Source organism: Takifugu flavidus, chromosome 5 (assembly GCF_003711565.1).
Source record: "Takifugu flavidus isolate HTHZ2018 chromosome 5, ASM371156v2, whole genome shotgun sequence".
Taxonomy (NCBI): domain Eukaryota; kingdom Metazoa; phylum Chordata; class Actinopteri; order Tetraodontiformes; family Tetraodontidae; genus Takifugu; species Takifugu flavidus.
The window spans coordinates 7,791,943-7,818,458 of NC_079524.1; the positions used below are offsets into that span (position 1 = coordinate 7,791,943).

General features: G+C 47.0%; 1 protein-coding gene across 3 annotated transcripts; it reads left to right on the forward strand.

The window, feature by feature from the left end:
- The first annotated feature begins 3,263 nt into the window (after positions 1-3,263).
- rasef (RAS and EF-hand domain containing) lies at positions 3,264-16,744 on the forward strand. 3 transcript variants are annotated; one of them, XR_008950685.1, is made up of 18 exons: positions 3,264-3,776; positions 4,616-4,945; positions 8,447-8,593; positions 8,802-8,892; positions 10,084-10,179; positions 10,392-10,469; positions 10,583-10,698; positions 11,317-11,385; positions 11,491-11,557; positions 12,068-12,147; positions 12,606-12,903; positions 13,220-13,345; positions 13,461-13,614; positions 13,739-13,820; positions 13,903-14,114; positions 14,486-14,593; positions 14,699-14,775; positions 15,823-15,910. XR_008950685.1 is itself a non-coding variant. In XM_057033694.1 (18 exons), the coding sequence occupies exons 1-18, from the start codon at positions 3,460-3,462 to the stop codon at positions 15,923-15,925; spliced, it is 2,454 nt and encodes an 817-aa protein (XP_056889674.1). In that variant the 5' UTR covers positions 3,268-3,459; the 3' UTR covers positions 15,926-16,744. The 3 variants fall into 3 exon arrangements, 1 of the variants encoding a protein (XP_056889674.1); XM_057033694.1 differs by having other exon boundaries at positions 3,268-3,776; positions 13,903-14,017; positions 15,823-16,744; XR_008950686.1 differs by lacking the exon at positions 15,823-15,910 and having other exon boundaries at positions 13,903-14,017; positions 14,108-14,593; positions 14,699-14,740.
- The last annotated feature ends 9,772 nt before the right edge of the window (positions 16,745-26,516 follow it).

The following is a 26,516-nucleotide window of genomic DNA, read 5'->3' on the forward strand; positions in this document are numbered from 1 at the left end:
GAGATGAGAGCAGAACACCGATGCAGCGAGGACTCAAAGTCAAGTGGAACTAGCTGTTATTCCCCCAAAAATTATATATATTTATATATATAAATATATATGAGAGCTTAGGTAAAGGTTGCTTAAAAAGTAGTTTAATCCGGATCAACTTCTCAGGAAGGGGCATTTGCAGTGTATGTTTGAAATATCAATACATATTTGAAAAATACCAAAAAATAAAGGGCATCTAATCACAACATATAGTTTATCCATAACATGCATTTATCACCATATCCAGAGATTCGCCTGCCTACTTGCTCCCATCTGTCTGAGTCTGTCCGGAGCCTTGTGTTTCCTGCTTTAAGCATGTAGGAAGTATAGCAGCGGAAGCACGTGCATTCATGTTGCCGCTCGTGCGAGCCGAGGTCCAAAACGGCCGCCAGGACAGCAGGTCGAGCTGATCTACCATCGACTTTGATGCTTTGTAACCACACCAGTGCGACTCGCGCCGCCTCATCTGTAAATACCCTGTTAATAATTGTGGTATGCACACAAAAAAAGAGGACCTAAGACATGTCCTTGCTTCCTCCCCCCGTGCGTCTCGCCTTTGTGAAGCAATCCAGATGTTGCCATAGCTGTCTTGCCCATCGTAGATGAATGCATGTTCTTTGTGCTTTTGTACTGATCAGGAGTTGGAGATGCATCAGTTGGGGACGTTCCCCAACACTTTAACGAGGGCTGAAGGTATTTAGCTTCGTCATCCTGTCGTGCTGTGTGTAAATTACTACAGATGCTAAATGCTAACGCCCACATTAACCTCATTACTGTCAGAGCGTAACTTCATTTGAGCGTCATCTGAGTGTTTATGTCTTTGAAAATGCTAAAGAGGAATAGAAAACAGCGCTTTTATTTTGAAGGGCACGCCCTCTTTGAGGGTGAAGCATATGACACCGTAGCGTTATATTGCTTTGTAGCTTTTCTAAACTTTATTTATATGAGTTAATGGTATGCCTCTTCCTTTGGACACCGAGTTCAGACAGCAAGGATGCTATTTTGGTGTGTGTGTGTTTTCTTGTACACGTTGTGTAGCAAGGACCGAAATCTGCATTCCATCTCAAAAATGAGGCCAATTTGTCTGGTCCTCACAACTATAGAGGGATGCTTGAAGGTTAAGGTTCAACAGGTAGAGGCGACGTTTTGGGTGTGAGCCAAGGTTATTTATTGTCTCTGAAAGTCCTCATAAAGACAGAAGTACAAGGGTGTGTGTGTGTGTGTATTTAAATAAAACTGTGATGAAACGCATTATCTAATCGCCCACCTGTCCATGTCACATGCGGTAAACTCAAACCAAACCAGAGGTCAAATATTTACGAAGCTTCCGTTTAAGTGTCAGCTATCAGACTCAGTGCCAGCATATCCGAACAGGCTACACCTGCAAAAACAACTGTCTTTGATTCATTTGAGATTTTAAATATTTGAACTCAGGTCTAAGATATGCAAAACTCCTCGTGGCATCATGTGACAGCAGAGACAAATGAGCTGTTCAGTCCATAATTTCAGTGATTTCAGTGTTGTGTGGGCATGTACAGTAGCAGAACCTCTTGCACGGTCACTTTGTTCCTTTGATTGTTGGTTGAATGTTTTGCTGTTTTATTGATTAGTAAGATTATTTATTCTCTCCCCCCAACCTTTTCTTTTTAAAATATTTTGAATAATAATAAAAGAAAACCTCTGGGATGAATAATTTCAAGGAATCAGACAAAAAAAATCAATAAATCCCTAAGTAATGACCCAGAACCAGTTTCTGGGATGAACAAGCCTTATGAACTTTGTTAAGTGAAGTGAAATTTTGAATGTTTATATGTTAAGAAAAAAAACATTGTTTTATATGTTAATACTGCCACAATAAAACTCTTTACTGACTAGATACAAATTGAAATATGGTTTCAGTGGTGTTTGTTTTCTTAATCTCGTGTGGTATTTCTAAAATTCTCACTTTTATATTACAAAAGTTTGTTAAATATTGTTAATATTTTAATTGTTTATGTGACTCTGTCTCCCTCGTGCGGGAACAGTGTGAACTGCACATTCAAAATTCGCTTGCACTTGCAGAAACAAACAGAAGAAACTTATTCGACCTACACTTTCCACAAGTCGCAGGGCTGCAGATACAGTAAAAGCAGGTAGGTTCGGTTGCCAAGGATTTTGGTTAATCACGAGTGTGCTGAACACGCCGCCGACAGGTGAGACTGTCCTGCTGGCATGTCACGATTTAACAGGGCCGCGACCCGCAAAGCCGGACAGAGATGTAAAGTTGACAGTCATAAGTGAGTTCCTCGATGTTAAAAATCGAATTGCGTTTCGGGGGGCTTGCGCGTGCTGTGCGCAATTAGTCGCGTATTTCTTCCGGCCTGACCATTGGAATTCCCCCGATCGTCCATCACCGGCACGTAAAATATAAACTGGCATGTGCGCGCGCGTGTGTGTCTCGGCATATGGTGCGTTCACATGTAGGAAGTGTTCGTTTGGAGCGCACCACTCCCTGGACAAACACACGCAGATAAGTGCGGGTGATCACATGATCCCTCCCTTTCTCTCCCTCTCTCATTGGCATTAGTCTCACATATTTCTGCGTCTTTACCTGAGGCCTGACGTCCCCCCACCACCCTTTGGATATGCAGCTCATTGAGGTGACTGGTTTCTAATTCCCAGCTGGAGTGTTGGGATACTGGAACCAGTGGAAGCCCCAGGTCTGTTATCTATAAGAGGCTGCGGCTGTCAAGAGTGCACGTCCATCATTGTGTTGACTCTGTCTGCTTATTGGCCTCATTTCTGGCCCTCCTGTCCCTGCTGCCAGTGTTATTACATAAGTGTTAATTAGACTGGCTTCATCCTTCAAAGCAGGATCCAGCAGGATTCCTTACACCGGAGGATTCTATACACACGTGTCAGGAGGACACGGGTGGAGGTCAAATTCACCTCTTCTTCCGTTAACTTTGCAGATCCAGCACAGAAGAGTGGCTTTGAAATCTTTTTATCTGTTCATTTATCATCTGTAGCATGAAAACTATAACAAAACAACATAATCACAATCAAGGAGATGCAGTTCGGAACCAGATCATCTGCTGGTGACCTGTCAAATGTTGGGTTGTGTTGTACCTCTGCTCCGAAATGCCCGTTTTTCATGAGATCTCCCTGAAAATGATTCTTGCACTTTAATGCCAGTTCATGGTTTAACAGCATTCGTTACACAAATCTTTGAGGGTTACAAAATAGAAAGTGTTTACCAGGAACAAGAGGAACGAAGAAAGGATGGGTATAAAAGCAAGGTAGCGGAGGACCCTGAGTCTTCTTTTTCTACACATGAATCCAGAGCAGCTCCAGCCTGGCCGAGCTCAGACTTCACCACACGGACATGTAATGTTCACTTAAGCTGGTTCCATTTAAGCTCCAGTATCTCAAGAATTCCAAACCAAAACGATGGCATCCGCTCACATGGGTGAGGACCAAGAGAGGCGGCTGAGATCACTCTTTCATGCCTACGATGTGGACAATTCGGGATGCATTGAGAAGAACGAGTTCTTTACCATCTGTCAGGAGCTCCAGGTCTCGCCCCAGGAGGTTGACGGGATCTTCGACCGCCTGGACGTGGACAGAGACGGCACGGTGACGCTGGAGGAGTTTATTGGCGGGTTCCAGGAGCGGGGCCTGGGGAGCAAAGATGGCATGGAGATGGACGATGATGATGCAGGAAGTGAGGGGGGCCTTTCAGACTGTGAAGGGCTGCTGGTGTCCAGGTGAGAACGCATGTCAGCCTACATGAGGTGTAAGAGAAATGCACTGTAAGCTTAGATTTGCTGTCCAAAAACACACAATACATTAAAATTTGAGAGGAACACGCAGTTTTGAACCTTCCAGCCCTCCATCTATTCATCCATCCACCCCCAAAATTCTTAGTAAACCATTAAAGAGAGGGATTTTTTTACACAGTTCTCAACAACAGTGTCTTTATTTGTTGTTACCCATTACCAAAAGCATCATTATACTCTTTTTATTAATGGTTCAGTACAAAATGGAACTTCAGGGTAGTTTTGGCCACATTAGACACAGTTTAGTCAGTTGCTTCGCTCCAGTTTTACAGGATGTCGCTTGATTCTATGATTGAAGCAGTTTAAGGTTTGATTCTAATCATTAATGATCAAAAAAGTTTATTCATTCATTCAGTCAGTCAGTCATTCAACACTGCAACATTGATCTATACCGGCTAATAAAGTCTCTTCAGATCTGTGCGTAAAACAGCTGCACGACGTCAAACCCCCCACAGCGAGATCGTTTCCAGCGACGCGCGTGCGCGCTCGGACGCTCGCAGGCAGGTCCCGACGGAAGGTTACCGGACACAGCCGCGTTCCAGTCCTTCAGATTTCGCTCTGGCTGTAACCAAACCTAAAGAGAGCAGCTGGAACAGAAGCGAGAATCGTCAGAATGGATCGAAATGTTCGCGATGCGTAACAGCTGTGCGGATGTTGGAGTAAAAAGCAGACTGATCGGAAGTTCCAGGCTCGGTTTTGCTGGTGTCTGGAGGGGAAAAACTCGGTTGGTCTTTTGTGATTCTCTAAAGAACCTTCGTGTGTTTTAGACGGACTCAGCCGTCCATCACGGGCATGAGCGCAGAGGAGCGGGAACGGCTGCGCTCGCTCTTTAACACCTACGACGTGGATCACTCCGGGCAGATCGAGAAAAACGAGTTCCTCACCATCTGCGCCGAGCTGCAGGTGTCCACGGAGGAGGCCGAGCGGATATTTAACCGGCTGGACGTGGACCAGGACGGCACCGTCACCCTGATGGAGTTCATCAGCGGCTTCCACGACCGCTACGGGGAGGTGATGGAGGCGGACGGCGGGGAAGTGTCCGTCGCTTGGGTGAACTTTGAGAACAAAATGGGCGAGCAGTCCAAGTTCATCCCCAGGTGAGCAAACACCTGTCCGGGGAGGCTGACAGGGTGGACGGGTGTTTTCGGGTCACGTAAATTTGTGTGTTATGTTGTCAACTTTTCTCCCGCACGCATATCCAGCTTATTTGACCCCGCGCACAGCTGAGTGAATCATGCGTCGTTCTTCCATCGGACACAGACTTTTATTCAGCCAAAACACCTTTTTATGTGACGGCGTTTCACCCTGTATGGCCTACTTTTCTGATCTTCACCGTTTCGGTCTCTACAGGAGGGTTAAGTTATTTTCAAACCACAAGCATTTCTAGTTTCGCATTGTGCAGTTTTATCTTCTCCGCCTCTCGGAGGTGTTTTTCCTCTGCTGCCGCTTCAGGTTATGTAACTTAAACCTTAAACATTCGACTGATCGGGGCTGATCCCAGACCGAACCTTCGGCGGGTGAAGACGGCAGCAGATGTTGAGTTCAGTCTGCAGGTGGTGGGAGCCACCAGATGACTGGACAGGTCCAGATGGTCTGGAACACAGACTGAAGGGAGGTCCATGGGGAATGGTGGCTTCTAAACTGGCTTCTAATACATTTCCCTCTAGTAACGTGGAACCTTTCACATTAACAGTCTGTACATTAGCAGTGCTGCCGGGCCACAAAGATTTACTTGAAAATGCTGAATTATTATCAGCTTTAGACAACCAGCTACTAATGTGCTTCTGACACACACACACACACACACACACACACACACACACACACACACACACAAACACACGACTGATGACAATGACAATTGATGATAGCAAAGTTAGCTGCACTGTACGGGAGAGGTAACACCCTGCAGCTACCCTTCAGTGGACTCACTGAAGGATTTAAGGTGGCACGCACAAGAGAAGCCCTACAGTACAGAGACTGCAAGGTGTCATCAGCCGGGATTGAGGTGAAGACAGGAAGGAAGTGGAAGGCAGAAAAGGCAGTGGATGTGGCTGAGTCACGCCTAAGGCAAAAGGCACTAGTTGGGGCCGTGGCAACAGGAAGAACAAGGCTTGGGCTACTTCCCAAAGACCCAAGTCAGCCATGCCCGGGGCAAAGAGAGAAACCACCTACTTCAGGAGGAGGTCCGGGCAGGCGTGGAGGAAGAGCGAGTGGGTAGGGCAGTGGGACTCCGGCAGCAGGGGGCATGGACAAGGTGGGAGAGGGCGTTACAGCGCAAAGTTACCTGGTCAAACATCATGCAGGCAGACTTCCACCGCGTCCGGTTCCAGTCTGCGATGCCCTCCCCAGCCCAGCAAACCTCCATGCGTGGGGAAAGAGTGAGACACCCACCTGTTCCCTTTGCTCCGGAAGAGGCTCCCTGGAACATCTCCTCAGCAGCTGCCCAAAGTCCCTGGCTGATGGTCGCTATCGCTGGCGCCACGACCAGGTACTCAAAGCAGTGGCTGAGAGCATAGCCTTGGCCATTAGCACCACCAAACACCATCATGCTCCGAAGAAGGCAATCTCCTTCATAAAAGCTGGAGAGAGACCTCGTGCAGGTCCACAGATAACAACGGGACTCCTCCGCACAGCTCCTGATTGGCAACTTCATGTTGACCTGGGAAAACCACTGATATTCCCCCAGCACATCGTAACAACATCTCTACGGCCAGACATGATCATCATCTCAGAGGCTTCGAAACACCTGATCATGCTGGAGCTTACAGTGCCCTGGGAAGAGCGGATTGAGGAAGCCAACGAATGGAAACGTGCCAAGTATCAGGAGCTGGTGGAGGAGTGTAGGGGCTGGAGGACCTTCTACGAGCCCATAGAAGTTGGCTGTAGAGGCTTTGCAGGACGCTCCCTCTGTAAAGTCTTTGGCCGTTTGGGAGTCACAGGGACAGAAGGGCCATCAAATCCACAAGTGAAGCTGCAGAGAGGTGGCTGTGGCTGAAAAGGGCAGATCCGTGGGTTGCTACTGGGACACAAGCCGGGTCTTGATCACCCCGGCTGGGTCGCCTGGGCGAGGGTGTATGATGTTGTGAGACCCGAAACACCCTATGAACCCAGGATACATCACTGATGATGTGTCGCACTGCATCCAGGAGATGTATCTTTTAAGCTGAGTCATGTTGTCAGGTTTTGGGTTTTGGCACCAGGGGGCCAAACTCAGTCTCCAAGGGCCCAGCAGGGGGTAGCCCTGGTCGCCCTCAAGGACCGGATTTGGACACCCCAGTAAAATTGAAAAATCTGTTTGTTAATCAGCTATACAGCATTTTCAAGTCTAATGAATGTTCAGGCTGACGCTGGAATCAAGAAAAAAGAGTTTTATGTGTGGTATTTAATAACCTTCAGATATGATCGTTCACAACTATCCAACATGGATGCAGCTCTGTGAGGGACGGGGTTTTCGATGTGGCCCTGGTCCTGACACGGGACTTCGTCCTCGTGTTGCTTTTGTGTGGCAGAGAGACATCGATTGTCACAGTGGTCCCGTCTTCGCTACACTTGAGTCAGCTGAGCGACCACAGAGCACCCAACTCAGCACAGGCGCCTGTTTCTCCCTGTTATAAAAGGAGATTTTGGGTCAGTTATGGAGGGGTCTCGAGTTCTTTGAATACACTGAGCCGGAGTTTAATGAGTTGTCCCAGATGAGCGGTCAGATGCCTTGTTTTATACTGTTGCAAGATTTACAACCTGACGACCGTTTCTATGAACTCTTTGTTTTGCTTGACCTGTTTGTGGGAGATTCTGTTGTGGAGCGGGTGTGTGACTGCATGGTGGCGCAGTAAATGTGAGATGATGTGAGTTATTGACACTGAGGCAACAGTGTCTGTTTACCCTGGTATTATACAGCCAGTCTGTCCTGTCAGAAGACAAACTGTCTCTCTCTCAAACACACACACACACACACACACACACACACACACACACACACACACACACACACACACACACACACACACTCACATAACCTGCCCTTCAGTATATGACCCACATTTTACCCAGTCTGACACAGGAGACTTGACAATTCATAACAAACCTTCTAAATATGGCTGAAAAGTTGTTGTTTTAGCTGCTTTTTTCTTTATTATGGCCTTTAATAATCATCTTTGACGAGTTATGAAAGCAGCCACACTTTTGGGTGACTTAATGACAGTGACATTCAGACAGATGAGCCCTCAGCAGGTTAGCTTAGCTTTGCATAACAGCAGGATTACCAACCTATGCTAGCATTGAACCTATGTGTATCAACCGGGGGAGGAACACAAGGATTTGAATTTGACCAGAAGCATTCAAAACAAACTTAAAACGCTCATTTCTGTGTGCAGGTTGCTTAATTAAAGTAGATTTCAGAGATGCTAACTAGGCTGGATTGTAAACCTGATCCAGTTTTGGTGCTAACAGTTGGTCTGGACATGTTTTTGGATTGCAGGAGCTTCTCTGATCCACTAACCGTCCGTGATGCGCGTGCGTCTTTGTTGAAAATGTAAAGCACATAACGGATCTTTGCCTCAGAACAAAGCTGATGTCAGACCCTGACTGTCTTCCAGGAGTGAGATGGCAGCAACACTGTACCAGAACCTCAGTCTGACTGAGCCCAGACTCATCCCACAGCTGGAGAACGTCATCATGATCTTCGTCAAGGAGATCAAGCAACAGAACTCAGAGATGGAGAACCTGGCCCTGGCCATCAAACGGTATCCATCTGTCCATCCTAATATAACATGTAAAAATGATTAGAATAATTGGAGTTCTGCTTGAAACACACTAATGAAAGAGGCTCCTAAAAGCCGCTGGAGGAGAGGAAAGCTGAAAACTAAACAGAAGAAAGACCTCATCAATGAGCAAACTGACGTCTGAAGCCTCAGGTGTCACAGAGCTTCACCAGATGTGTCGTCACCACAGGGCCCAGGACCAGGCGTCGATGCAGCTGAGCGAGATGGAGGAGGAGATGGACCAGCGTATTCATGCTGCGGAGAGAAAAACTCGAGATCAGGTGGGGCCCACTCACGCTGCGGTAATCTGGTTATTAACCCTCCCCTCATCTCAGCCAGACAAAACACTCTTGCTGAATCAGGAAACAGAAGGTCAGCTTACCGCTGAGGTCGTGATTCAGATTCAGATTCAGGTCCTTTATTGTCCCACACGGGGAAATTTATAGCGCAACAACAGCAAGAGCAAGATAAAAATAAAATAGAATAGAATTCAGAATATACAAAGAGGATGTATATTTACAGTAATCCAGATAAATGGATACTCGGCCTCTGTATACCTGTACATAGTACAGAGGGTGAATACAATATACATATCAGAATATATAATATTCAGATTGTGCTAGCGGGTGTTCTGTTTATTGTGCAGTCTGACAGCAGCCGGCAGGAAAGATCTGCGATACCTCTCCCTCACACAGCGAGGGTGGAGCAGCCGCTCACTGAAGGAGCTGCCCAGTGCTGCCAGGGTGTCCTGTAGGGGGGGGGACGTGTTGTTCAACATGGATGACAGCTTAGCCACCATCCTCCCGTTTCCCACCACCTCCACCGAGTCCAGGGGACATCCCAGGACAGAGCTGGCCCTCCTCACCAGTCTGTCCATCCTCTTCCTGTCCCTGTCCGTGATGCTACTGGACCAGCAGACTATCCCGTAGAAGATGGCTGATCCCACCACAGAGTCATAGAAAGTCCTCAGGAGGGGTCCCTGCACCCCAAAGACCTCAGCCTCCTGAGCAGGAACAGTCTGCTACTGCCCTTCTTGACCAGGGCGTCTGTGTTGTGTGTCCAGTCCAGGTTATTGTTATTGTGGTCGGCCATTAATGTAGATTAGAAGAAGCTGCTGCCTGTTAGAGCTGCTTCAGCTGGTTTCTGATGTGGTCCATCACTACTGGATGTTGTCGCAGCGTTTTGAAAGCATGGTGATCTGATAACTTCCTTCAGACCAAAAGCAAAGGTGATGGCCGCCGGCTCAAATCGCTTATTGTTCAAGCGCCTGGGCCAGACGGCGAGCAATCACACCCGTCTTATCGGCAGACTTACATAAGTCCTGTTTGCCCAGCGGCTGCAGCGCACCCAGGACGACTGTCCCAACCCTGTCCTAAAATAGTCCAGATCATGCGACAGGCACGACAACACACACCAAACTGAAAAAAGACGCCGTAAAAAGAGTGATACCAATTGATCCGTTCCTCCCACAGGAGAAGAAAAAGACGGAGGCGGCACTGAGCGAATTACAACGGAATTACGAAACAGAAATCTGTGAGCTGCAGTGTAAAATCCAGAGGATGCAGATGGTAAATCACTCAATCTATCTATCTATCTATCTATCTATCTATCTATCTATCTATCTATCTATCTATCTATCTATCTATCTATCTATCCATCCATCCATCCATCCATCCATCCATCCATCCATCCATCCATCCATCCATCCATACATCCATCCATCCACCCATCCACCCATCCATCCATCCATCCATCCATCCATGTTCCTTGTGCCCCTCAGATAGAGGAAAAGTACAAGAGCATCACAGTGAAAGACGAGAGTCCGGCGCTGAAGAGGAAGATCAACGAGCTGACAGTGGTGAGAGGCAGAACAGGGTGATTGTGTCCATTGTTCCTGGAGCGGCGACCCTGACGCCTGTGTCCTGTGTCCTGTGTCCTGTGTCCTGTGTCCTGTGTCCTGTGTCCCGACAGGAGAACCAGAGGCTGAAACAGGAGCTGCTGAAGTCTCAGACCACGGTGGCCTGCCTGCACAGCGAGATGGACTCGCTGAAGACGGAGCTCACCGACCAAAGCATCACCTCTGAGCGGTGAATTCGCCTCAGCCAGATTGATTTCTTTATTCCGTTCTCAACCACGTGGCCTAAAAAGAGCGTAAACCCTGCAAATACGGACCGGCAGAACGGGTTTTCGATGTCGCCGGTGTTCATTTAGCTTTTTTAATCCTGAGGAGAAGGCTGTAAAAAGGTCTGTGAGATCTCCTCCCCGTTTGCCTGCGTAGGAATGACGGTGCCATCGTTCCCTCAGCGCGTGTTCACCCGAAACAGGATATCCTGGAGTGACCTCACACACAATGACAACAACAAGAATTGCCTGGCAACACTGCCCGCCCCCTCAGGTTATCTCGGCGACAGTGTTGACGCTGTTGAGCCTGAAGTCTTTCATGCTAGTCCCAGTTATCCTCTCTGAGGAGGCCGGCTGATCTGCCCCGACCCATGCGTTCTCTCATTTAAAGCCCGTGGATGCGTTAGTTTGTCTTATATTGATGTGGGAATCAAGACTTCAGCTGATAAACCGGGTCACACAGGGATGGTTTTCAGTCAGTTTTACATTGGTGCAATGTTTGGCAGCGGAACAAATTGGGTTTATTGCAGCGTCCCTCAGCTGAATGTTCTTGACTGTTTTTGTCCGGCTGTGATTTGCTACAGAGACGAGGAGCTCATGAAACAGTTCACTGATGAACGAGACGTTCTGGAGAGCCAGATCGAGATGCTGCAGTAAGACACACACACACACACACACACACACACACAGATACAGGCTCGGATAAACAAATACACCACTGAATCACGTTCTCTCTCTCTCTCTCTTTGTGTGGATAGAACAGCTAACAGGAAGCTTCATGACACCAATGATGGCTTGAGAACCTCCCTGGAGAAAATGACGCGGGTAAAATATATAAATATGTGATTTAAAAGTGAACAAAGGCTGCGTCTGAAGCACACACTCCTTCCCAGGTCCCTGCTCACTACAAAGGGAGTCGGCCTGAATAAACTACTTTGTCCACTCACTTATGAGTTGATGTTCTTTCAGACGCTGAAGCGCTGTTCGTGCTTTAAATGGCGTTATAGTGAATACTTTAGGGTTTGATTGAGTAAGTTTTAAATTTGTTCTTGCGATAAACAATTATAAAACACTTGTTTGTTGATGTACTATGACGTCCTTGATGCGTCATTCTGTGAGTCAAGTCTAGCTTCTCATGTGTAACCACAGAGGATGATGGGATATGGGATACGTGCACTACTTTTCCCAATGCATTATGGGATATATTGTCTGCCCTACAAAGGTCGATGATTGATTCTTGCCTCCTGCCTGTGATATACATCCCCTGATTAGGAATAACACAAAGATTAAAAACAGAAGCAAAAGAAAAAGTCTGTTTTTAATTGTGTGCTGCAGGCTTCCGTCACCCCGGGAATAAAGGAGAGGAACAGAAGTAAAAGCATCTGCTACTCATCACCGTACGCATTAACAGACAGGTGAGACCTAAAACCCAGAAACAAACCACACACACACACACTCACTGAAACAACCGCCAAAAGTGAAATCCAGGTTCAGAGAGAGTTGCAGGAGGGTCATTTCACAGCTGGTTTATCAGGTTGGGACAGATCTTCTCAGGGACACTGAAATTTTACACTCTTCCCTGAAATGGAATGTGTTCTCAGGCCTGGAACACAGAGTTGTGTGTCTAAGCTCAATGTGGTCTGTGGAATATGCTCCGAGATATTTGCTTGAACCTAAACTCGATGCAGACACACCCAGAACTCATCCCCCCCGCCCAGTTCTGGAAATGTACTGAACTCGGCTGATGATGTATGGGGGGAGGGGCAAGAGTCTGAACCATAGCAACAACACGAAAGAATGAACCTGGATGTGAGATCCACTCTTACTGGTGCCTAAATCAAATAAAGATTTTAAGCTATGGAATATCTCTCAGGTTCTGTCAGCGCATGGACGACTTCCCTCTGTACAGCCGCCGGCCCAGCTGTGACACCCTGGCCTTGGCCATGTGTGATCCAGGGCTGAGGCGCAGGCACAGCAGCGAGTGCGAGGAGGACAGCCTGCCGGAGATCTACATGGACAGCGGCCTGTCCACACTCAGGGGTTCGCACGGCGGCTACGACTCGGAGCTGGAGGTCAAAGGTCACGAGGAGGAGGACGGAGAGCAGAGGGTGAAGAAGAAACTCAAGTGTGGCATCCGCGACAGTTTGGCAGGAGAAAACTGCGACGTGGAGGTGAGATGCTAACCCATCCGCTTTAGCACGCTAGCTCATCTGTATCAAAGGACACTTCAGGGACAAGGAGCTCATTCACGTCAGATATGCTGGACGGAGACATCCTGTCCTGTATGAAATTTTAGTGAGGTTGGAAGAGTTAAATTTGAGAAAAAAAATAATTGGAGGAACATTTTTGGGTCCCAGAATCGATCCCAGAGGAACTCCCCAAACAAAGCTGCCCGCAGCTGTTGTCTTAAAGACAAGTGTAGCATTCACATTTCACATCTCACCTTGAGGGGGGATGACTTTACTGAGGCCTGTGTCCACCTCCCAGCCAGCAGAGACGCAGGATGCCGAATCAGCATTCGGCTCCGACAGCAGCTCGGTCCTGGAGTGGAAACCAGCTGAACCAGTAAATGTCCCAGCCCCCAAAAAACCTCTCACTGTCCTCAGAGTTCAGGTAAGACAGATATTTCTCTGTTTTTTGCTTCATTCTATGATTGTTTGGGGCGGTTTTTCCTGCAACTGCAACACGGCGGAGATAAAGTGCGTCAGCTCGTTTCTCTGCTCTTCAGAAGGAGGACAAGGGCAGCAGCACTGACCTGGGCTACATGACATCGGAGAAGGCCTACAGAATCGTCCTGGCGGGAGACGCCGCCGTGGGAAAGTCCAGCTTTCTGCTCCGTCTCTGCAAGAACGAGTTCAAACTGAACTCCAGCGCCACACTGGGTGAGTCAGAACCAAACCTGACGGTTCAGAATTCCACTCTAATTTCACACAGAAGTACATTAAAGCCTTCCCGAGGACTCATGGGCAATTGTTGATGCGCTGAACGCTTCCTCCCTGTGTCCAGGAGTGGATTTCCAGATGAAGACACTGATCGTGGACGGACAGCCCGTTTTACTGCAGTTGTGGGACACAGCGGGACAAGAAAGGTCACTGATTTATACCTTCATAAATGAAGGTTCGCCCGTGGCGGCACAGAAGCACGCCTCATCGCCCGTTTCCTCCCATCAGGTTCCGCAGCATCGCAAAGTCTTATTTCCGGCGGGCGGACGGCGTGCTGCTACTGTACGACGTCACCTGTGAGAAGAGCTTCCTGAATGTCCGAGAGTGGGTAGACATGGTTGAGGTAATGCGGCCCGCTCGTGTCGATAAGTCAGCGTTGCTCTCGTGTTCAGACTTAACCTTCATCTTGCCGGTTTGTCTTCCCCACATGCAGCAGACGCGTAAGTGTCGCACGCGCCGTGCGTCAGGTGGACTGTGCTCGTCTCTCAGTGTGGTCACGTAGACGTGAATGGTTGCATGCTGTGCGTGAACGGAGCCCGTTCCCGGAGCAACTCTTCCGTGTTTTCATCCCTAATCCTGGCTTATCCCCGTGTCATGTTTCATTCCTCCCAAACGCTCCGATTGACTGAAACCGCTGAAGAACTTGTCACGAGAACGGGCTTTTTTCATCGTCCGTTGGCAGAAAGTGATGGAATATTTGCATTTATTTGTCAGTGTTTGACGCCACTAACCGACGCGTGCACCAACGGACCTTTGCACTTTGTTGACCCTTCTTTCTTTCGGTCTATCTGGCCATTTATTTGCTCTGCAGGAAGTGTGCCTGGAGGATATTCCCATCATGCTCGTCGGCAATAAGTGCGATCTGAGACAAGATGGAGTCAACAGCGTTCCCACCAGCTACGGAGAAAAACTGGCCATGGTGATGCTAATGCTAATGCTAATCCCATTTTGGTTTACATTGGGATTTATTCACCTGTAGTCAAATCCCCTCATGCCGTATTTTATGTGTGTTTTCCCCCGACAGACGTACAACACGCTGTTCTGTGAAACAAGTGCCAAAGATGGCTCCAACACTTTGGAAGCTGTGCTGCACCTGGCCAGGTGAGGCTGAACGCTGATAGCCTGAGTCCCAATTTAGAGATCATAAAAGAAAATTCTGAAATAATTAAACAACAAAATACGTTTTAATCAGATCCAACACCCTTAATTGCAATATATTGCTAAATAAGAATAATAGATAAAACAGGTCAAATTCTCCATTACTGTCCTGTACTGGGGCATTATGGGTAACCTTCTCTGCCCCAACTCTGTCTTACTAACTTAAAAATGGGTGTAAACTTGCCAGTATTAGCAGGACTAGCATAGCAACGTTTCCTCAGCTCTCCACCTGCTTTGCACTTGGAAGATAAAGCCAGGAAAGTTTTTCCAAATTTAACTAACGGCAGTATCATTTTTGCACACTGTAAACGTGCGGACAGTCGCCGCCTCAGCTGCCAGCGACTAATCTGTTAATGTTTAACCGGCTTGCTGTGATACAGCTTAACTTTAGAACATTTAGAACAAGTGCCGAACAGCAGAAACAGAATATAAATACAAATGTATAAAATGAGGAAAAGGTGAGTTGAGTCTTAAGTGGGGTCGTGAATATTCCTGCACGCTCAGCAGGTTTTGTGCCACACTGATGGCGCCTGTTTATCAACCTGTGCAGCGAAACCTCCGCAACATATTAGTTGACATATTAAGAGCTCCAGCCACTGTAGCGATGTCGTTTCCAGGCAGGCCAGGCTGTACATTAGCCAAAAGTCTGAGCTGGTAAAAGCTGCGTTCAGCAACAGCAACCATCTGCCTCGCCACTCATAAGCAGCGCTGTGAGTATTTGGCGTGTTTTTACAGTGCGCTGTCTCCCCAGGGAAAATGATGGGCATCAAAAAGCTGTTGTTATTTTTGAAATAAATCAAAGTTGACCACAGTGTGTGTTGCCCTCTCTGGTGTGCGTGGTAAGAGCAGCTGCTGACGCCTGGTTTGCTCATTAGTGGCCGGCGATTCGGACACGTGAACCTTTGTTTCAGGCCGGATTCACGCTGTGCAAATAAAGTGTTTCATCAGCAGATTGCCTGTAAAGCATATGTGATGTTTGTCCTTCTGCAGAGAGGTAACGAAGCAGAGCGCTCTTCATGACAAAGACCGCTGTCAGTCGCTGCCCAGCTTAAACGCCCCGAAGAATAAGCCCAACTTCTCCTGCTGCAACTGATCAAATTCACCAAATCCAGACCTCCAGGGCGGACTAGATAAAGACGGACGGGAGGGAAGGATGAGGAGAGTGAGACAAAAGCATCCATTATTGTGAAATGATGCACAGGCGACGTGCAAATATACACTGACGACATTCTGGTCTGCACCTCCTGAGCCTGGACAAACCGACGAGGGTTACTTTTATTTATATTGCGGGATGTCGCGGCACGTGATGTCGAACGTGGTCGTCACCTTTCGTGTGATGAAGAGCCCGGAGCTGAATGTGGAGCGAAGGAACGTGCACGTTTTCAGAGAGGCGTCCGTATGTGACGCGGTTACGCGGCGGCAGGTGGGACAGAAGGTTGGGTCGGCGGGTTGTTGAGGCGAGAACACGTGACGTCTATGATGTAGGGCTCGTCAACAGTGGCGGGTGGAGCCCTCAGTGGGAGCACCGGACTTGTCTCGGTGTCTCGGATGTGACGCTGATATATCGTTGGTATTTTACCCTACAGTGTTAGATGAACTTGTGACATAAAATGTAATGTGCAAACGCGAGCGCCTATTGTGATTTCCTTATCTAGTATACAGTACGTTGAAAGGATGGACGGGAAGCCTCTGATGGAGCCCGCTGATGCAGTTTTAATAGGCTGAAGATTAAACAGAAAATGTCGTGTGACTTTTTTCGACTTTCAAAGGGTGACAGAGTCACACTCTCCTGCTTATTTACTGTCTGCGCTCTCACGAGAAGGTCACCCCGATGCTTACGTTACAAAGAGAAAGAAAAGCTTTAAAGAAGGACCTGTTATCATCTACAAACAGCCTTAACAGTCAAATGCATGTACTGTGGTGTCACCGAATTCTGTGTTCTTTGTATATTATATAGTAATAAACATACTAAACAATTGACCTTGTGATGGGGGACATTCATAAGTCACTTTTATAGCTCATGAAAAGCTTCGCAAATGTATCGAGATGAGTGAAGGAATGAAAAGTGATGAATGAATTGTAATTCGCCTCCGCGTCGCATTTCAGTGTCAAGGTTCGCTGCAGTACCTCAGATAACCGCTAGGGGGAGTTTTGTTCGCTTTAGACGCAACTTCTGCGTAGTTTGAAACGCAAAAGCTTCTTTAAGCTGTTTTCTTTCCTCGCACGTTCTTTACGATTTCACCCCCAAATGATGTGATAAGCTATAACAAAACTAACAAAACTTTTACGTAAATGTTTAGGTGCGTGTTGTTCAGTTTAAAGGGCACGAATGACAAATTCCATGTTACTGTATAAACTGAGATATTGAAATAGAACCTGTTTACAACGCGGTGACATCATTGTGTTATTAAACTGGTTTCCCACCAGTCACTTTATGTTAATGTGTTAAATCCACTGACGAATATTTTCATTATAATGATCATTCTCTCATGCTTAGAGTTCAAAACTAAATTAATGCAGAAAACAGCCGGCAAAAACCAGAACACACTCTTCAATAAACTGTGTCTGGCTGCGTGTGTGCGTCCGTGCGTGTGTGTCTAGAGTTGGCACCGGTCCCTGTCTGCACCTTCCATCTGTTTACATTGTCTTATGCTTGATGAGGCGAGACCACTCATTTGTCAAACAACATGAGGGGGGTGGAAATGGAGTGTGTGTGTGTGTGTGTGTGTGTGTGTGTGTGTGTGTGTGTGTGTGTGTGTGTGTGTCTGTGTGAGGCAACAGGGGGACAATTAGATATAGAGACTAATGTTGCAGATAGGTTAATGACAGTTGTGAATATATTAGTGTAGAGGACAAAGCAGGTTCTGCACTCACATTCAGAGTAAAAGAAAGCTCATTTCATAATTATCATTAATGTTGTTGTTGTTGTTTTTGTTGCCCTTGGAAATCATTAAACGCTTACTGATATGATCTTGAAGCTGCAAATAAATAAATAAATAAATAAAGATTTGGAGTTTAAATCAATTTGAATCCTTGATACTTCAATCAGTTAATGTCTGCAACACACATGCACACACACGCAAAGACAGTGCGCAACTGGACAGAATGCAACATGGGTGTCACCATCTGGGAAGGTTAGAGGTTAGAAAAGGGGGCCACTGGTCACTCTGATGACATCTGGAGTGTCAAACACATATACACACACACACACGCACGCACGCACACAATTACATTTTGATAATTTCATAAACAGCAAACATGTTTCCAAACATCCAAATTTCAGTTTAGGTGAGCTGTGCAGTTCCGGCTAAAGCCGCTAGGTGGCAGCACCTTTCCTTAAAACGCGCAAATGCAGACTGGCGCAACTCATTAGCGCGAAGCATGAATACAAACACCTCATCAGATCTATTAAAGTCTCTCAGAAGTGAACTTTTCATTTTTAACTTTATCGATATATCTTAAAATAATGACATAAACTTTGAAGATTTAAAGTGTAATGAACCAGAATTCCCACCAACAGTATAGATAACAAATATTAGTATAACTTAATGAATTGTGCACATTAATTTCTGGACTGTTATCTTTATGATGCTTGAAGGTTAGTAGTGTTTTAGAATGAGCGTTAATCTGACAGATTAGCTTGATCAAGGTAATCTGTGAACATCTACAGATCCGGAGAAATGGTGATAAGGGAAGGATTTTCTGGATTTGCAGCATTTTTAATGACCTCTCAATAAGACTGAGCTGCAGCCATTGGAGACATGACACCAGGAATCCTGTCTGAGGTCAGACTCCCAGGGCAGCCTAAGAATGACATTTTGACCTTTGAAATTCAGACTCGGTCAAATCTGTCCGATGTGGAGTGAAACAGATTTTCTTTATTGACGTTTATCAGTCACGTCACCTGTCGCCCTGGTGACGTGTGTGGAAATGGTGGACACAGGCCCATCCTGACACGACCCAATACAGCAATATAGAGATCTTTTCAGCAAAACACTATTGACTTATTGACCAGACTCAAGACAAACAAGAGCTTCTGATATTGATGTGTCTCTCATCTAGAACTGTAGCTGGAACATTTGTTTCAGGTTCTGTTACAGGCAGAAATGTTGACTGAAGGTTTCCTGCATGGAAATTACAATCCTAACAATGACATTAAAAATAAGAATGGGAAATTAAGAAACAACGTATTCCCTGTGGTCGTGGTCTTAAAGAGGAGCTGTGGTCAGTAATTTATAAGGTAGGTAACTATCAAAGTAATAGATTATTATTTGTCACACAGTCTCACGAGTTTGTACGGCGATACTTTCTGGATGATAACCCTAACCCTAACAAGGCTGGAAAACTTCCCAATCACCATCTCTCTCTTTCACATGCATGCACGTGCACAGGCCCACCCGCACAGTTATATCCATTTTTTTTGGTTTGCTGGCCTGCTCTTTGTCCTCACAATTACTCTTAACACAAAACAATAGCTTTGTCTTAGCCTAATACACACACACACACACACACACACTCACACACACACACACACACACACTCACTCACACACACACAAACACACAGACACACGCACACACACACACACACACACTATGACTTTCCATCTGTCTATGTAAATCGATTCTGACCTTTGCTGAACTCTGGCTGCACAGTTTGACAGTTAATCACTTGATAAGTGCTCTCTCTCTCTCTCTCTCTCTCTCTCTCTCTCTCTCTCTCTCTCTCTCTTCTCTCTCTCTCTCTCTCTCTCTCTCTCTCTCTTTCTGCATGTGTGTGTGTATGTGTGTGTTCTAGTTCTCCTTCTCTGGCTAAAGCCGTGCACAAACAACCACGTGCACAAACTCCCCTGTGGCACCGTGCTCTGCAACCGGTTCATGTTACCATGGAGATAAAGACCTCGCTGTACATCACTGTGATGGGGTTGCGGCAACGTAAAAAGGTCAGAGGTCATGGGCGGGGCTGAGGCGTCCCGAGGGCTGAATTCTCCCGATGTTGACGAAGTTAAGGAAAGAAGAAAAACAAAGAGGGAAGTTATGGACAGTCAGCGAGCGAATCTGATTCCCTTCAGTCAGTGTAAATAAAAGCTTCATGCTTGGAAACACGAAGCCACGTTTAACATTGACAGTCAAGATGAGAACACAAAAACAAATCAGTGCTGTCAAATTTTGTCCTTGGAAACATTTCATGTATCATTTATTCCCATCCTTGGCCCCAGAAACTGAATATCAGAGGCGTTTTTCCTGGAGGAATGCAGAACGTTCCAGTTGTTGCCTTATTTGCGCTGTAGAAATCCCCGTTTATACGACTGTCGTTTACATTTCGGTTCCTCATAAGTGCCCAGTCGCTTTTTAAATGACTAATTAAAATTCTGAAAGGAAACAGCGTGTGTGGTAGGAATTGCCAAGGTCTGAGAACAGGGTGACATTATGAGTTACAATACACATGCATGCTAGTGGGTGTGTGAGTGTGTGAGTGTTTGTGTGTGCTGCAGACTGCGAGAGCATAAAGTGGGATGGGGGGGGGAGATAAATGCTGCTGTCGTGCTGTGCGGTGCGCTCCGTCACTTTGATAAATCTCACAGCGAGCTGACGACACCTGCTGACAGTACACTCCAAATCTGATTGGCTGGAAATGCTCCAGGTCAGGAGGATGCTAATGGATATGATGTGGACAACACACACACACACACACACACACACACACATGGGGGGAAAGAGAAACAAATGGGTCACACACACTCAGATAACCCTGCACACTCATACAAGTACAGGACTTTTGTGTGTATTGTTAGCAGAGCAATTACCTTGAAGGATGGAGTCTGGCTCACCTCGTACACCACCAGCATATTTGCATTTGCGTGATACAAATATTTTCATGCAGACAATTAGGCAGGAAATAATGAACCCAGAAGGACGCACGCATTACGGCCCGTGCGTGCGTCTCCTCACATTTCCGCCTGCGCCGGAGAGCGACGAGCCACATGCGTCGAAGGATCCGCCGCTTTCTGTTGTTGTTGTTGTTCTTCATGTAGGTCACGGAGATGCTCCTGACTCCTGCAGCTTCTGTCCTCCCTTCGCTCCAGAGTCTCACTCAGCATCACGTCTGATTTGCTTTCAGAGGATTTCAGAGAAGCGGCGCAGACCGAAGGGGACCAACACAGGGAATATGAGAGCGGAGAGGCCGCCGAGTGTGTGTGTGTGTGTGTGGTGTGTGTGTGTGTGTGTGTGTGTGTGTGACTAAACCTGGTTGAAGTCTCAACCTTTGAAGAATTGGTGGAAAATGTAAGGGAGGACTTCAAAAGAGCAGCATGAAATATACAACACGCCGCCGCCGCCACTGCCGCCATTGTGGCGTGGAGAATCCTTCTCCCTTCAGGATTTTTTTTCTCCTCTTCTCATGTTCATGTGAAATGCCAAGTTGCAGGAACTCAGATTGTTTTCAACCCCCTAAACTTTGGTTTCTCGCCGCCGTAGGAATCATCTCAATGTGAATGTGATCCACCTCCTCTGTCCACCTCTCCCTCCATCTGCTGCTAACCCTAACGTCATTGCATCCTTTACTTGCCCTATCTGTTATTCTTATCTTGCTGTCTCCACCTCCCCGTGCACTGCTACGTGCATGCACGTGTGTTTGTGTGTGTGTGTGTGTGTGTGTGTGTTTCTGGTCGATGCAGATGAGACAGTGATATATAGTTTGCTGCGAGAGGACATCAGATCATCCACCACAAACCCACACTGGCAGATGCTGTCAAATACCCACATGTGGGCAAACACCCACCCACACACACACACACACACACACACCCGCATGGAACATACATACATATACACACAGCGTCTAAAGAGATAAGGGAGTCTTTGAAGGTGGAAATTAGTTTTGGCGCCTGGCTGCTCCTGCCTCGCAGGTCAGGGGAAAAAAATCCTCCAGTCACACCAACATTTACTGATAAGACAGCTACTGTGTGTGTGTGTGTGTGTGTGAGTGTGTGTGTGTGTGAGTGTGTGTATGTGTGTGTGTATGTATGTATGTATGTCCTGCTTACTGGTAAATGTACCTTCATTACCTCTCCCCTACCTTACTAACCTTTGTGCATGGCGCACGTCTGATTGTGTGGCTGAGAACACATCTCCATCTGAATGTGTGTGTGTGTGTGTGTGTGTGTGTGTGTGTGTGTGTGTGTGTGTGTGCTTATAGATTCCATTTATCCAGCGAGCCTCTCTTGTGGCAGGCCGATGTAATTGGTGGCAGATAAACAGTGCTTAACAAACACCCACACACGCACACACACACACACACACCAATCAGAGGGGATTTACAGTGTGTAGTTTGAAGCCTAATTGCTCTTCGGGCCCCTGTGAGAGTGCCGCTAAAGCCATTAGCTGCTGCTATTCTCAGACCGTTCAGTGTGTGTTGTGGGGAGCGTGTGTGTCTCTTGAAAATGAGCGTGCGTGTTGCTCCTGTTTATGAAAAAGCGCGCGTCTCTTATTTGCTTCTCGTTGCTGTGCGTGCGCCTGTTACTTCAGCGTTCCCCCCCCCCCCCCCCCCGCCTCCCAACCTGGCTTCCCGCCAAACTGGAAGAGCTAATTGGAATTAGAATATTATTCCTCAAAGGCCGCTCGTTTAGTGTTGGCGCTGAGTGCTAACGAGTAGCGGGCGAGGAAGAGGCGGGAGAGCGCCCTAACGATCTGCGCTAACAATGTTTTATTCTGATTTTTAATGAGGGGTAATCACTCAGCTGGAGAGGAAGAGCAATGGGGGGAGAAAAAAACCCAGAAGTTGATGGAGAGATGGGGGGACGGAGAGCAGGAAACAGTAATTATCTCCTCTCTGAGCTGTGAGTCACATCTCGTCTTCCAACCTCTCCCAGGGAAATTAGAGATGCACCCTTAGTTCATTTACTTAGTCTCTCCTACCTGGCAGTTATTATCAAACACCCATCAGGCATAACGTCACAAAGCCCACCCCCCACCCCCAAGGCTGCCATGGACTCCCCCAGTCCCCTGAGGGTGTGATGTGGTCTCTGACATCACCATATCCTGTAAGCCTCCATATTTGTCCATCAATCAGGCACCGATTGTCAACTTTATCCTCCCACAATCAACAGTCCAACGTCGTTTTAGTCCAACACGGCCGAGAGGAAATTACGTATATTAACTGGTGCCATTTCTAGTTGTAAGATAACGTTGTTGGCTATCACCTGACAACAGCCACATGCTACTGGATGCTTCGCGAGATTTTGATGTAACAAACAGGATCATAAAGAGTGTCGCAGTCAGGGACGATTGAAGGAGCCGTTTTGGACTTTGGATGAAATTTGGACGTAGACACGAGAACACAACTAAAACATCTAATGAGCGCAGACTTGGTTTACTCTTCGGTAAATCAGGAGTGAGCAGATGACCTGGCGATAACATCAGCTGCCTAAAGAATCCACAAACTTTCCCGTCAGGTCTTAGACAGAATCGGCTGGTTCGGCCAACGACCGCTCGGTCCGACCGATCGGTGACATAAAGAACCGGAGAAAAGGAAAGAAATCATATCTGTGTATGTCCAGGAGATTAAAAGTACAAAAATCAGTGGAGATGAGGACAGAGACAGAAATCCACAGAGTGACGGAGTGATACCACAAATACTAGGAGCGTGTGTGTGTGTGTGTGTGTGTGTGTGTTGTGTGTGTGGTGTGTGTGTGAAACAGATGCTGCTCAATGGAGAGTGAGAGGCCAGTGGTGCATGTAGAGTGCTTAGAAAGGGCAGAGGCCAAATCGATTCTCTCACACACACACCACACACACACACGCGTGCGCGTGCATACACGTATTCTACCAGAGGGTGTGAGTCTGTGAAGGTGGAGGATGAGGCGTGAGGAAGACAGCTGGAGGGGGAGGAGAGGCTGGGGGGGAGTGATAGTAGCAGGGGAGACGTTGAGGTGGAGATGGATGGAGGGGAGATAGAGGCTGATTATTGCTGAGCACCGACAGAGTAAAAGCCCCATGGGTGTGATACCATCACACACACACACACACACACACAACACACACACACTCTTCAAGTAAACACATGGGTTTCCACCCTCACCCACAAAGTGATGGAGCTGGAGCTGCAGAGTGTAATACAGTTAAAGCCCCATTTGCACCACCATCACCTCTGGACGTCTCTGTCTTTTATAGCCTTTATTTTGTCTCTCCTCCCCTGATCATATTCAACTCCCAGCCTAATTCGCAGTCTTCCTCTTTCTCTTCGTTCTGTCTTTCCCTCTCCTCCTCCTCCTCCTCCTCCTCCTCCCCCTCCCCTTTTCTTCTCTTCCCTCCCCCACTTTTCTCCCGTTTTATCACAGCTTCTCTCCACATGAGAGGACTGCTCGGCCCCTCGGAGCAGAAAATGGAGGCTAGTGGAGGGAATCAGCCAGAAATTTGAGAAAAAAAAGAAAAAAAAAAGGAAAGAGGGCAGCAAATATGTCACACAAACACATATGTATACACACACGTGCACCTTCAACCTGCTCTAAAATATTGTTTTAAGTTTGAACTTATTGCACAGGCTCAAAGTGCCTCACCAATATATATGTTTGGTGATTTTATGACTTTATTTGTCCATCCATAGGTTACAGATAACACATTCAGTTAAATGCTTATGGAATAATTAGGGTTCAGTGTTTAACCCTAATAATACTCCTAGTTAACGATGTTTCTTTCACCAAACCTAAAAAGCGCAAAAATGGAAAATAGAAATCATAAATGGGGGGACAAAGCGAAGTTTTTATCAGAAGAGGAGGATTATGAAAATCAGGTTGTGATCTTAATCCTTGCTGCAGTGAGAAATCCCATAAAAAGTGTTAGTGAGATTAACCAGCAGATTAGCTACGTAGCCACGCACATATTTAACTGATTAAAACCCCTTAAAATCTGGACCCTGGGGAAGGCCCACTGTTTATGATCTCAATCTGCTGTTGGCTATTTTCTCTGCCATAATTATGAGTGTGTTTATGTATATGTGTGTGTGTGTATGGGTGTGTGTGTGTTGTCAGACAAAAGTGTCAAACTAGCGGAATGAAGATAAAGGATTAGCGTTACCCCCGGGGTGAGGGAAAGTTTTAACGCCTAATGAGAAAATTTTCATTTTTTAATCTGTTTGGAGTTTAAATACGATATCTTTTTGCATTACTCGCAGTCTCACTGTCAAAAAGAGAGAGAGAGACGCTCGTGCATGCGTTGTGCATCAGTCGGCCTTGTGTGGAGTATTGGCCACCGCTGGCTCTGCTGAACACACCCTAGTTTATAGCTGTCAATTAGACGCTCAATGAGTTTGGATCGATGATGTTCACTCACTGGGCCACTTCCCTAATCAGATCCACCAGAGCGACAAAGGGAATGAGCAGTTTAGCTTCCCAGATCTCGGTAATCTGACGGATTTAAGCGTGCTATCGTAGCGTTCCATCGTCCAACTTTAAAGCATCAACAGAAATAATGCATCAAGTACAGTCACATACATTGTTGTTCCAAGCTGCAGTGATATGAGGGTGGGGAGGACCTGTATGCACCCCAAATATCAGTGTCCTTTCACTGGTGTAGGAACATTCGATGGAGGTTTGAACCCGTCTGTGGAGCTGGAGGCCCTGCTGACGTCCACAGGATCACACGGAAGCCGTGATGTGGAAATGTGAGGTGGGATCCTCATGAGGTGGGTTCAGGGTGGAGGTCTTCATTATGACCCAGCCTCTCCGGAGGGACACTGGTGCTTGCTCGCCTGGGCATTTGGTTTTCCAGCTTTAAAATGTATCTTCATCTGAAGCGCACACACACACACACACACACACACACACACACACACACACACACACACACACACCTTTATCACTGTCCTATTGAATAACTCACTGATGCTTTCCATATTCCATGCGAGGGATTATTACAGCTTACCCACAATCCCCAGCAGCTGATTATCCTGCATGTTGACAGGACAGAATTGTGCTATCGCCCTTGTGCAGCAGTCAACTCTGTGTGTGTGTGTGTGTGTGTGTGTGTGTGTGAGAGAGAGAGAGAGAGAGCGAGGGTAAAACATTATTTGTTCTGTGTGTTTGTGAGAGAGGTACAATTTAATCTGCATTTATATGCGTAGGTGTGTTTGAAATGAGAAAGGAAATTATTTCCTTTATGCGATGCTCTGTCCAGGTGCGTGCATGTGCGTGCGCGTGTGTCTGTGTGTGATCAACCTTGCAGGTGTTTGTAGTCGATACCTGCAGCTCCAGCAGTGCTGATCACCTCAGCATGGCACCTCACCTTGGGAGGGAGACAGCTCTAAGCTCATTAACACACATGCACGCGCGTGCACACGCACGCACACGCTGAGAGGTGCACCGCGCAGGGAGTTAGCAGCAAAACAGCAGCAAAAGAGTGAAAAAGCAAATTGGCTCAAGATATTTAGCAGAGGGGGACGATTTCTGAGGGAAGAAATGAGCTTACCGACTCCAGGAAGTTGTGGGAAACAAAGAGAGACGGGGGAGAAAGAGGGAGCAGGGCCTGTGGGGACAAAGGAGGAGAAGGAATAAGATAAAAAAACCTGTTGGAGAAGAAAGGCAAGGAACGAGCATAGAGGAGGGAGCGAGGAACGAGAGAGAGGAGGAGGAGGAGTAGATAAAGGTAGACAAAGGAGAGGAGGAGGAGGAGGCCCGAAGCGTAACAAGC

Excerpts from the sequence above, each read along its gene's own strand:
- rasef (XM_057033694.1), top strand. The coding sequence starts at position 3,460 with ATGGCATCCGCTCACATGGGTGAGGACCAAGAGAGGCGGCTGAGATCA. Across the intron at positions 13,615-13,738 it reads GAACTCCAGCGCCACACTGG|GAGTGGATTTCCAGATGAAG; the intron begins GTGAGTCAGAAC and ends CCCTGTGTCCAG. Across the intron at positions 14,776-15,822 it reads GCTGTGCTGCACCTGGCCAG|AGAGGTAACGAAGCAGAGCG; the intron begins GTGAGGCTGAAC and ends GTCCTTCTGCAG.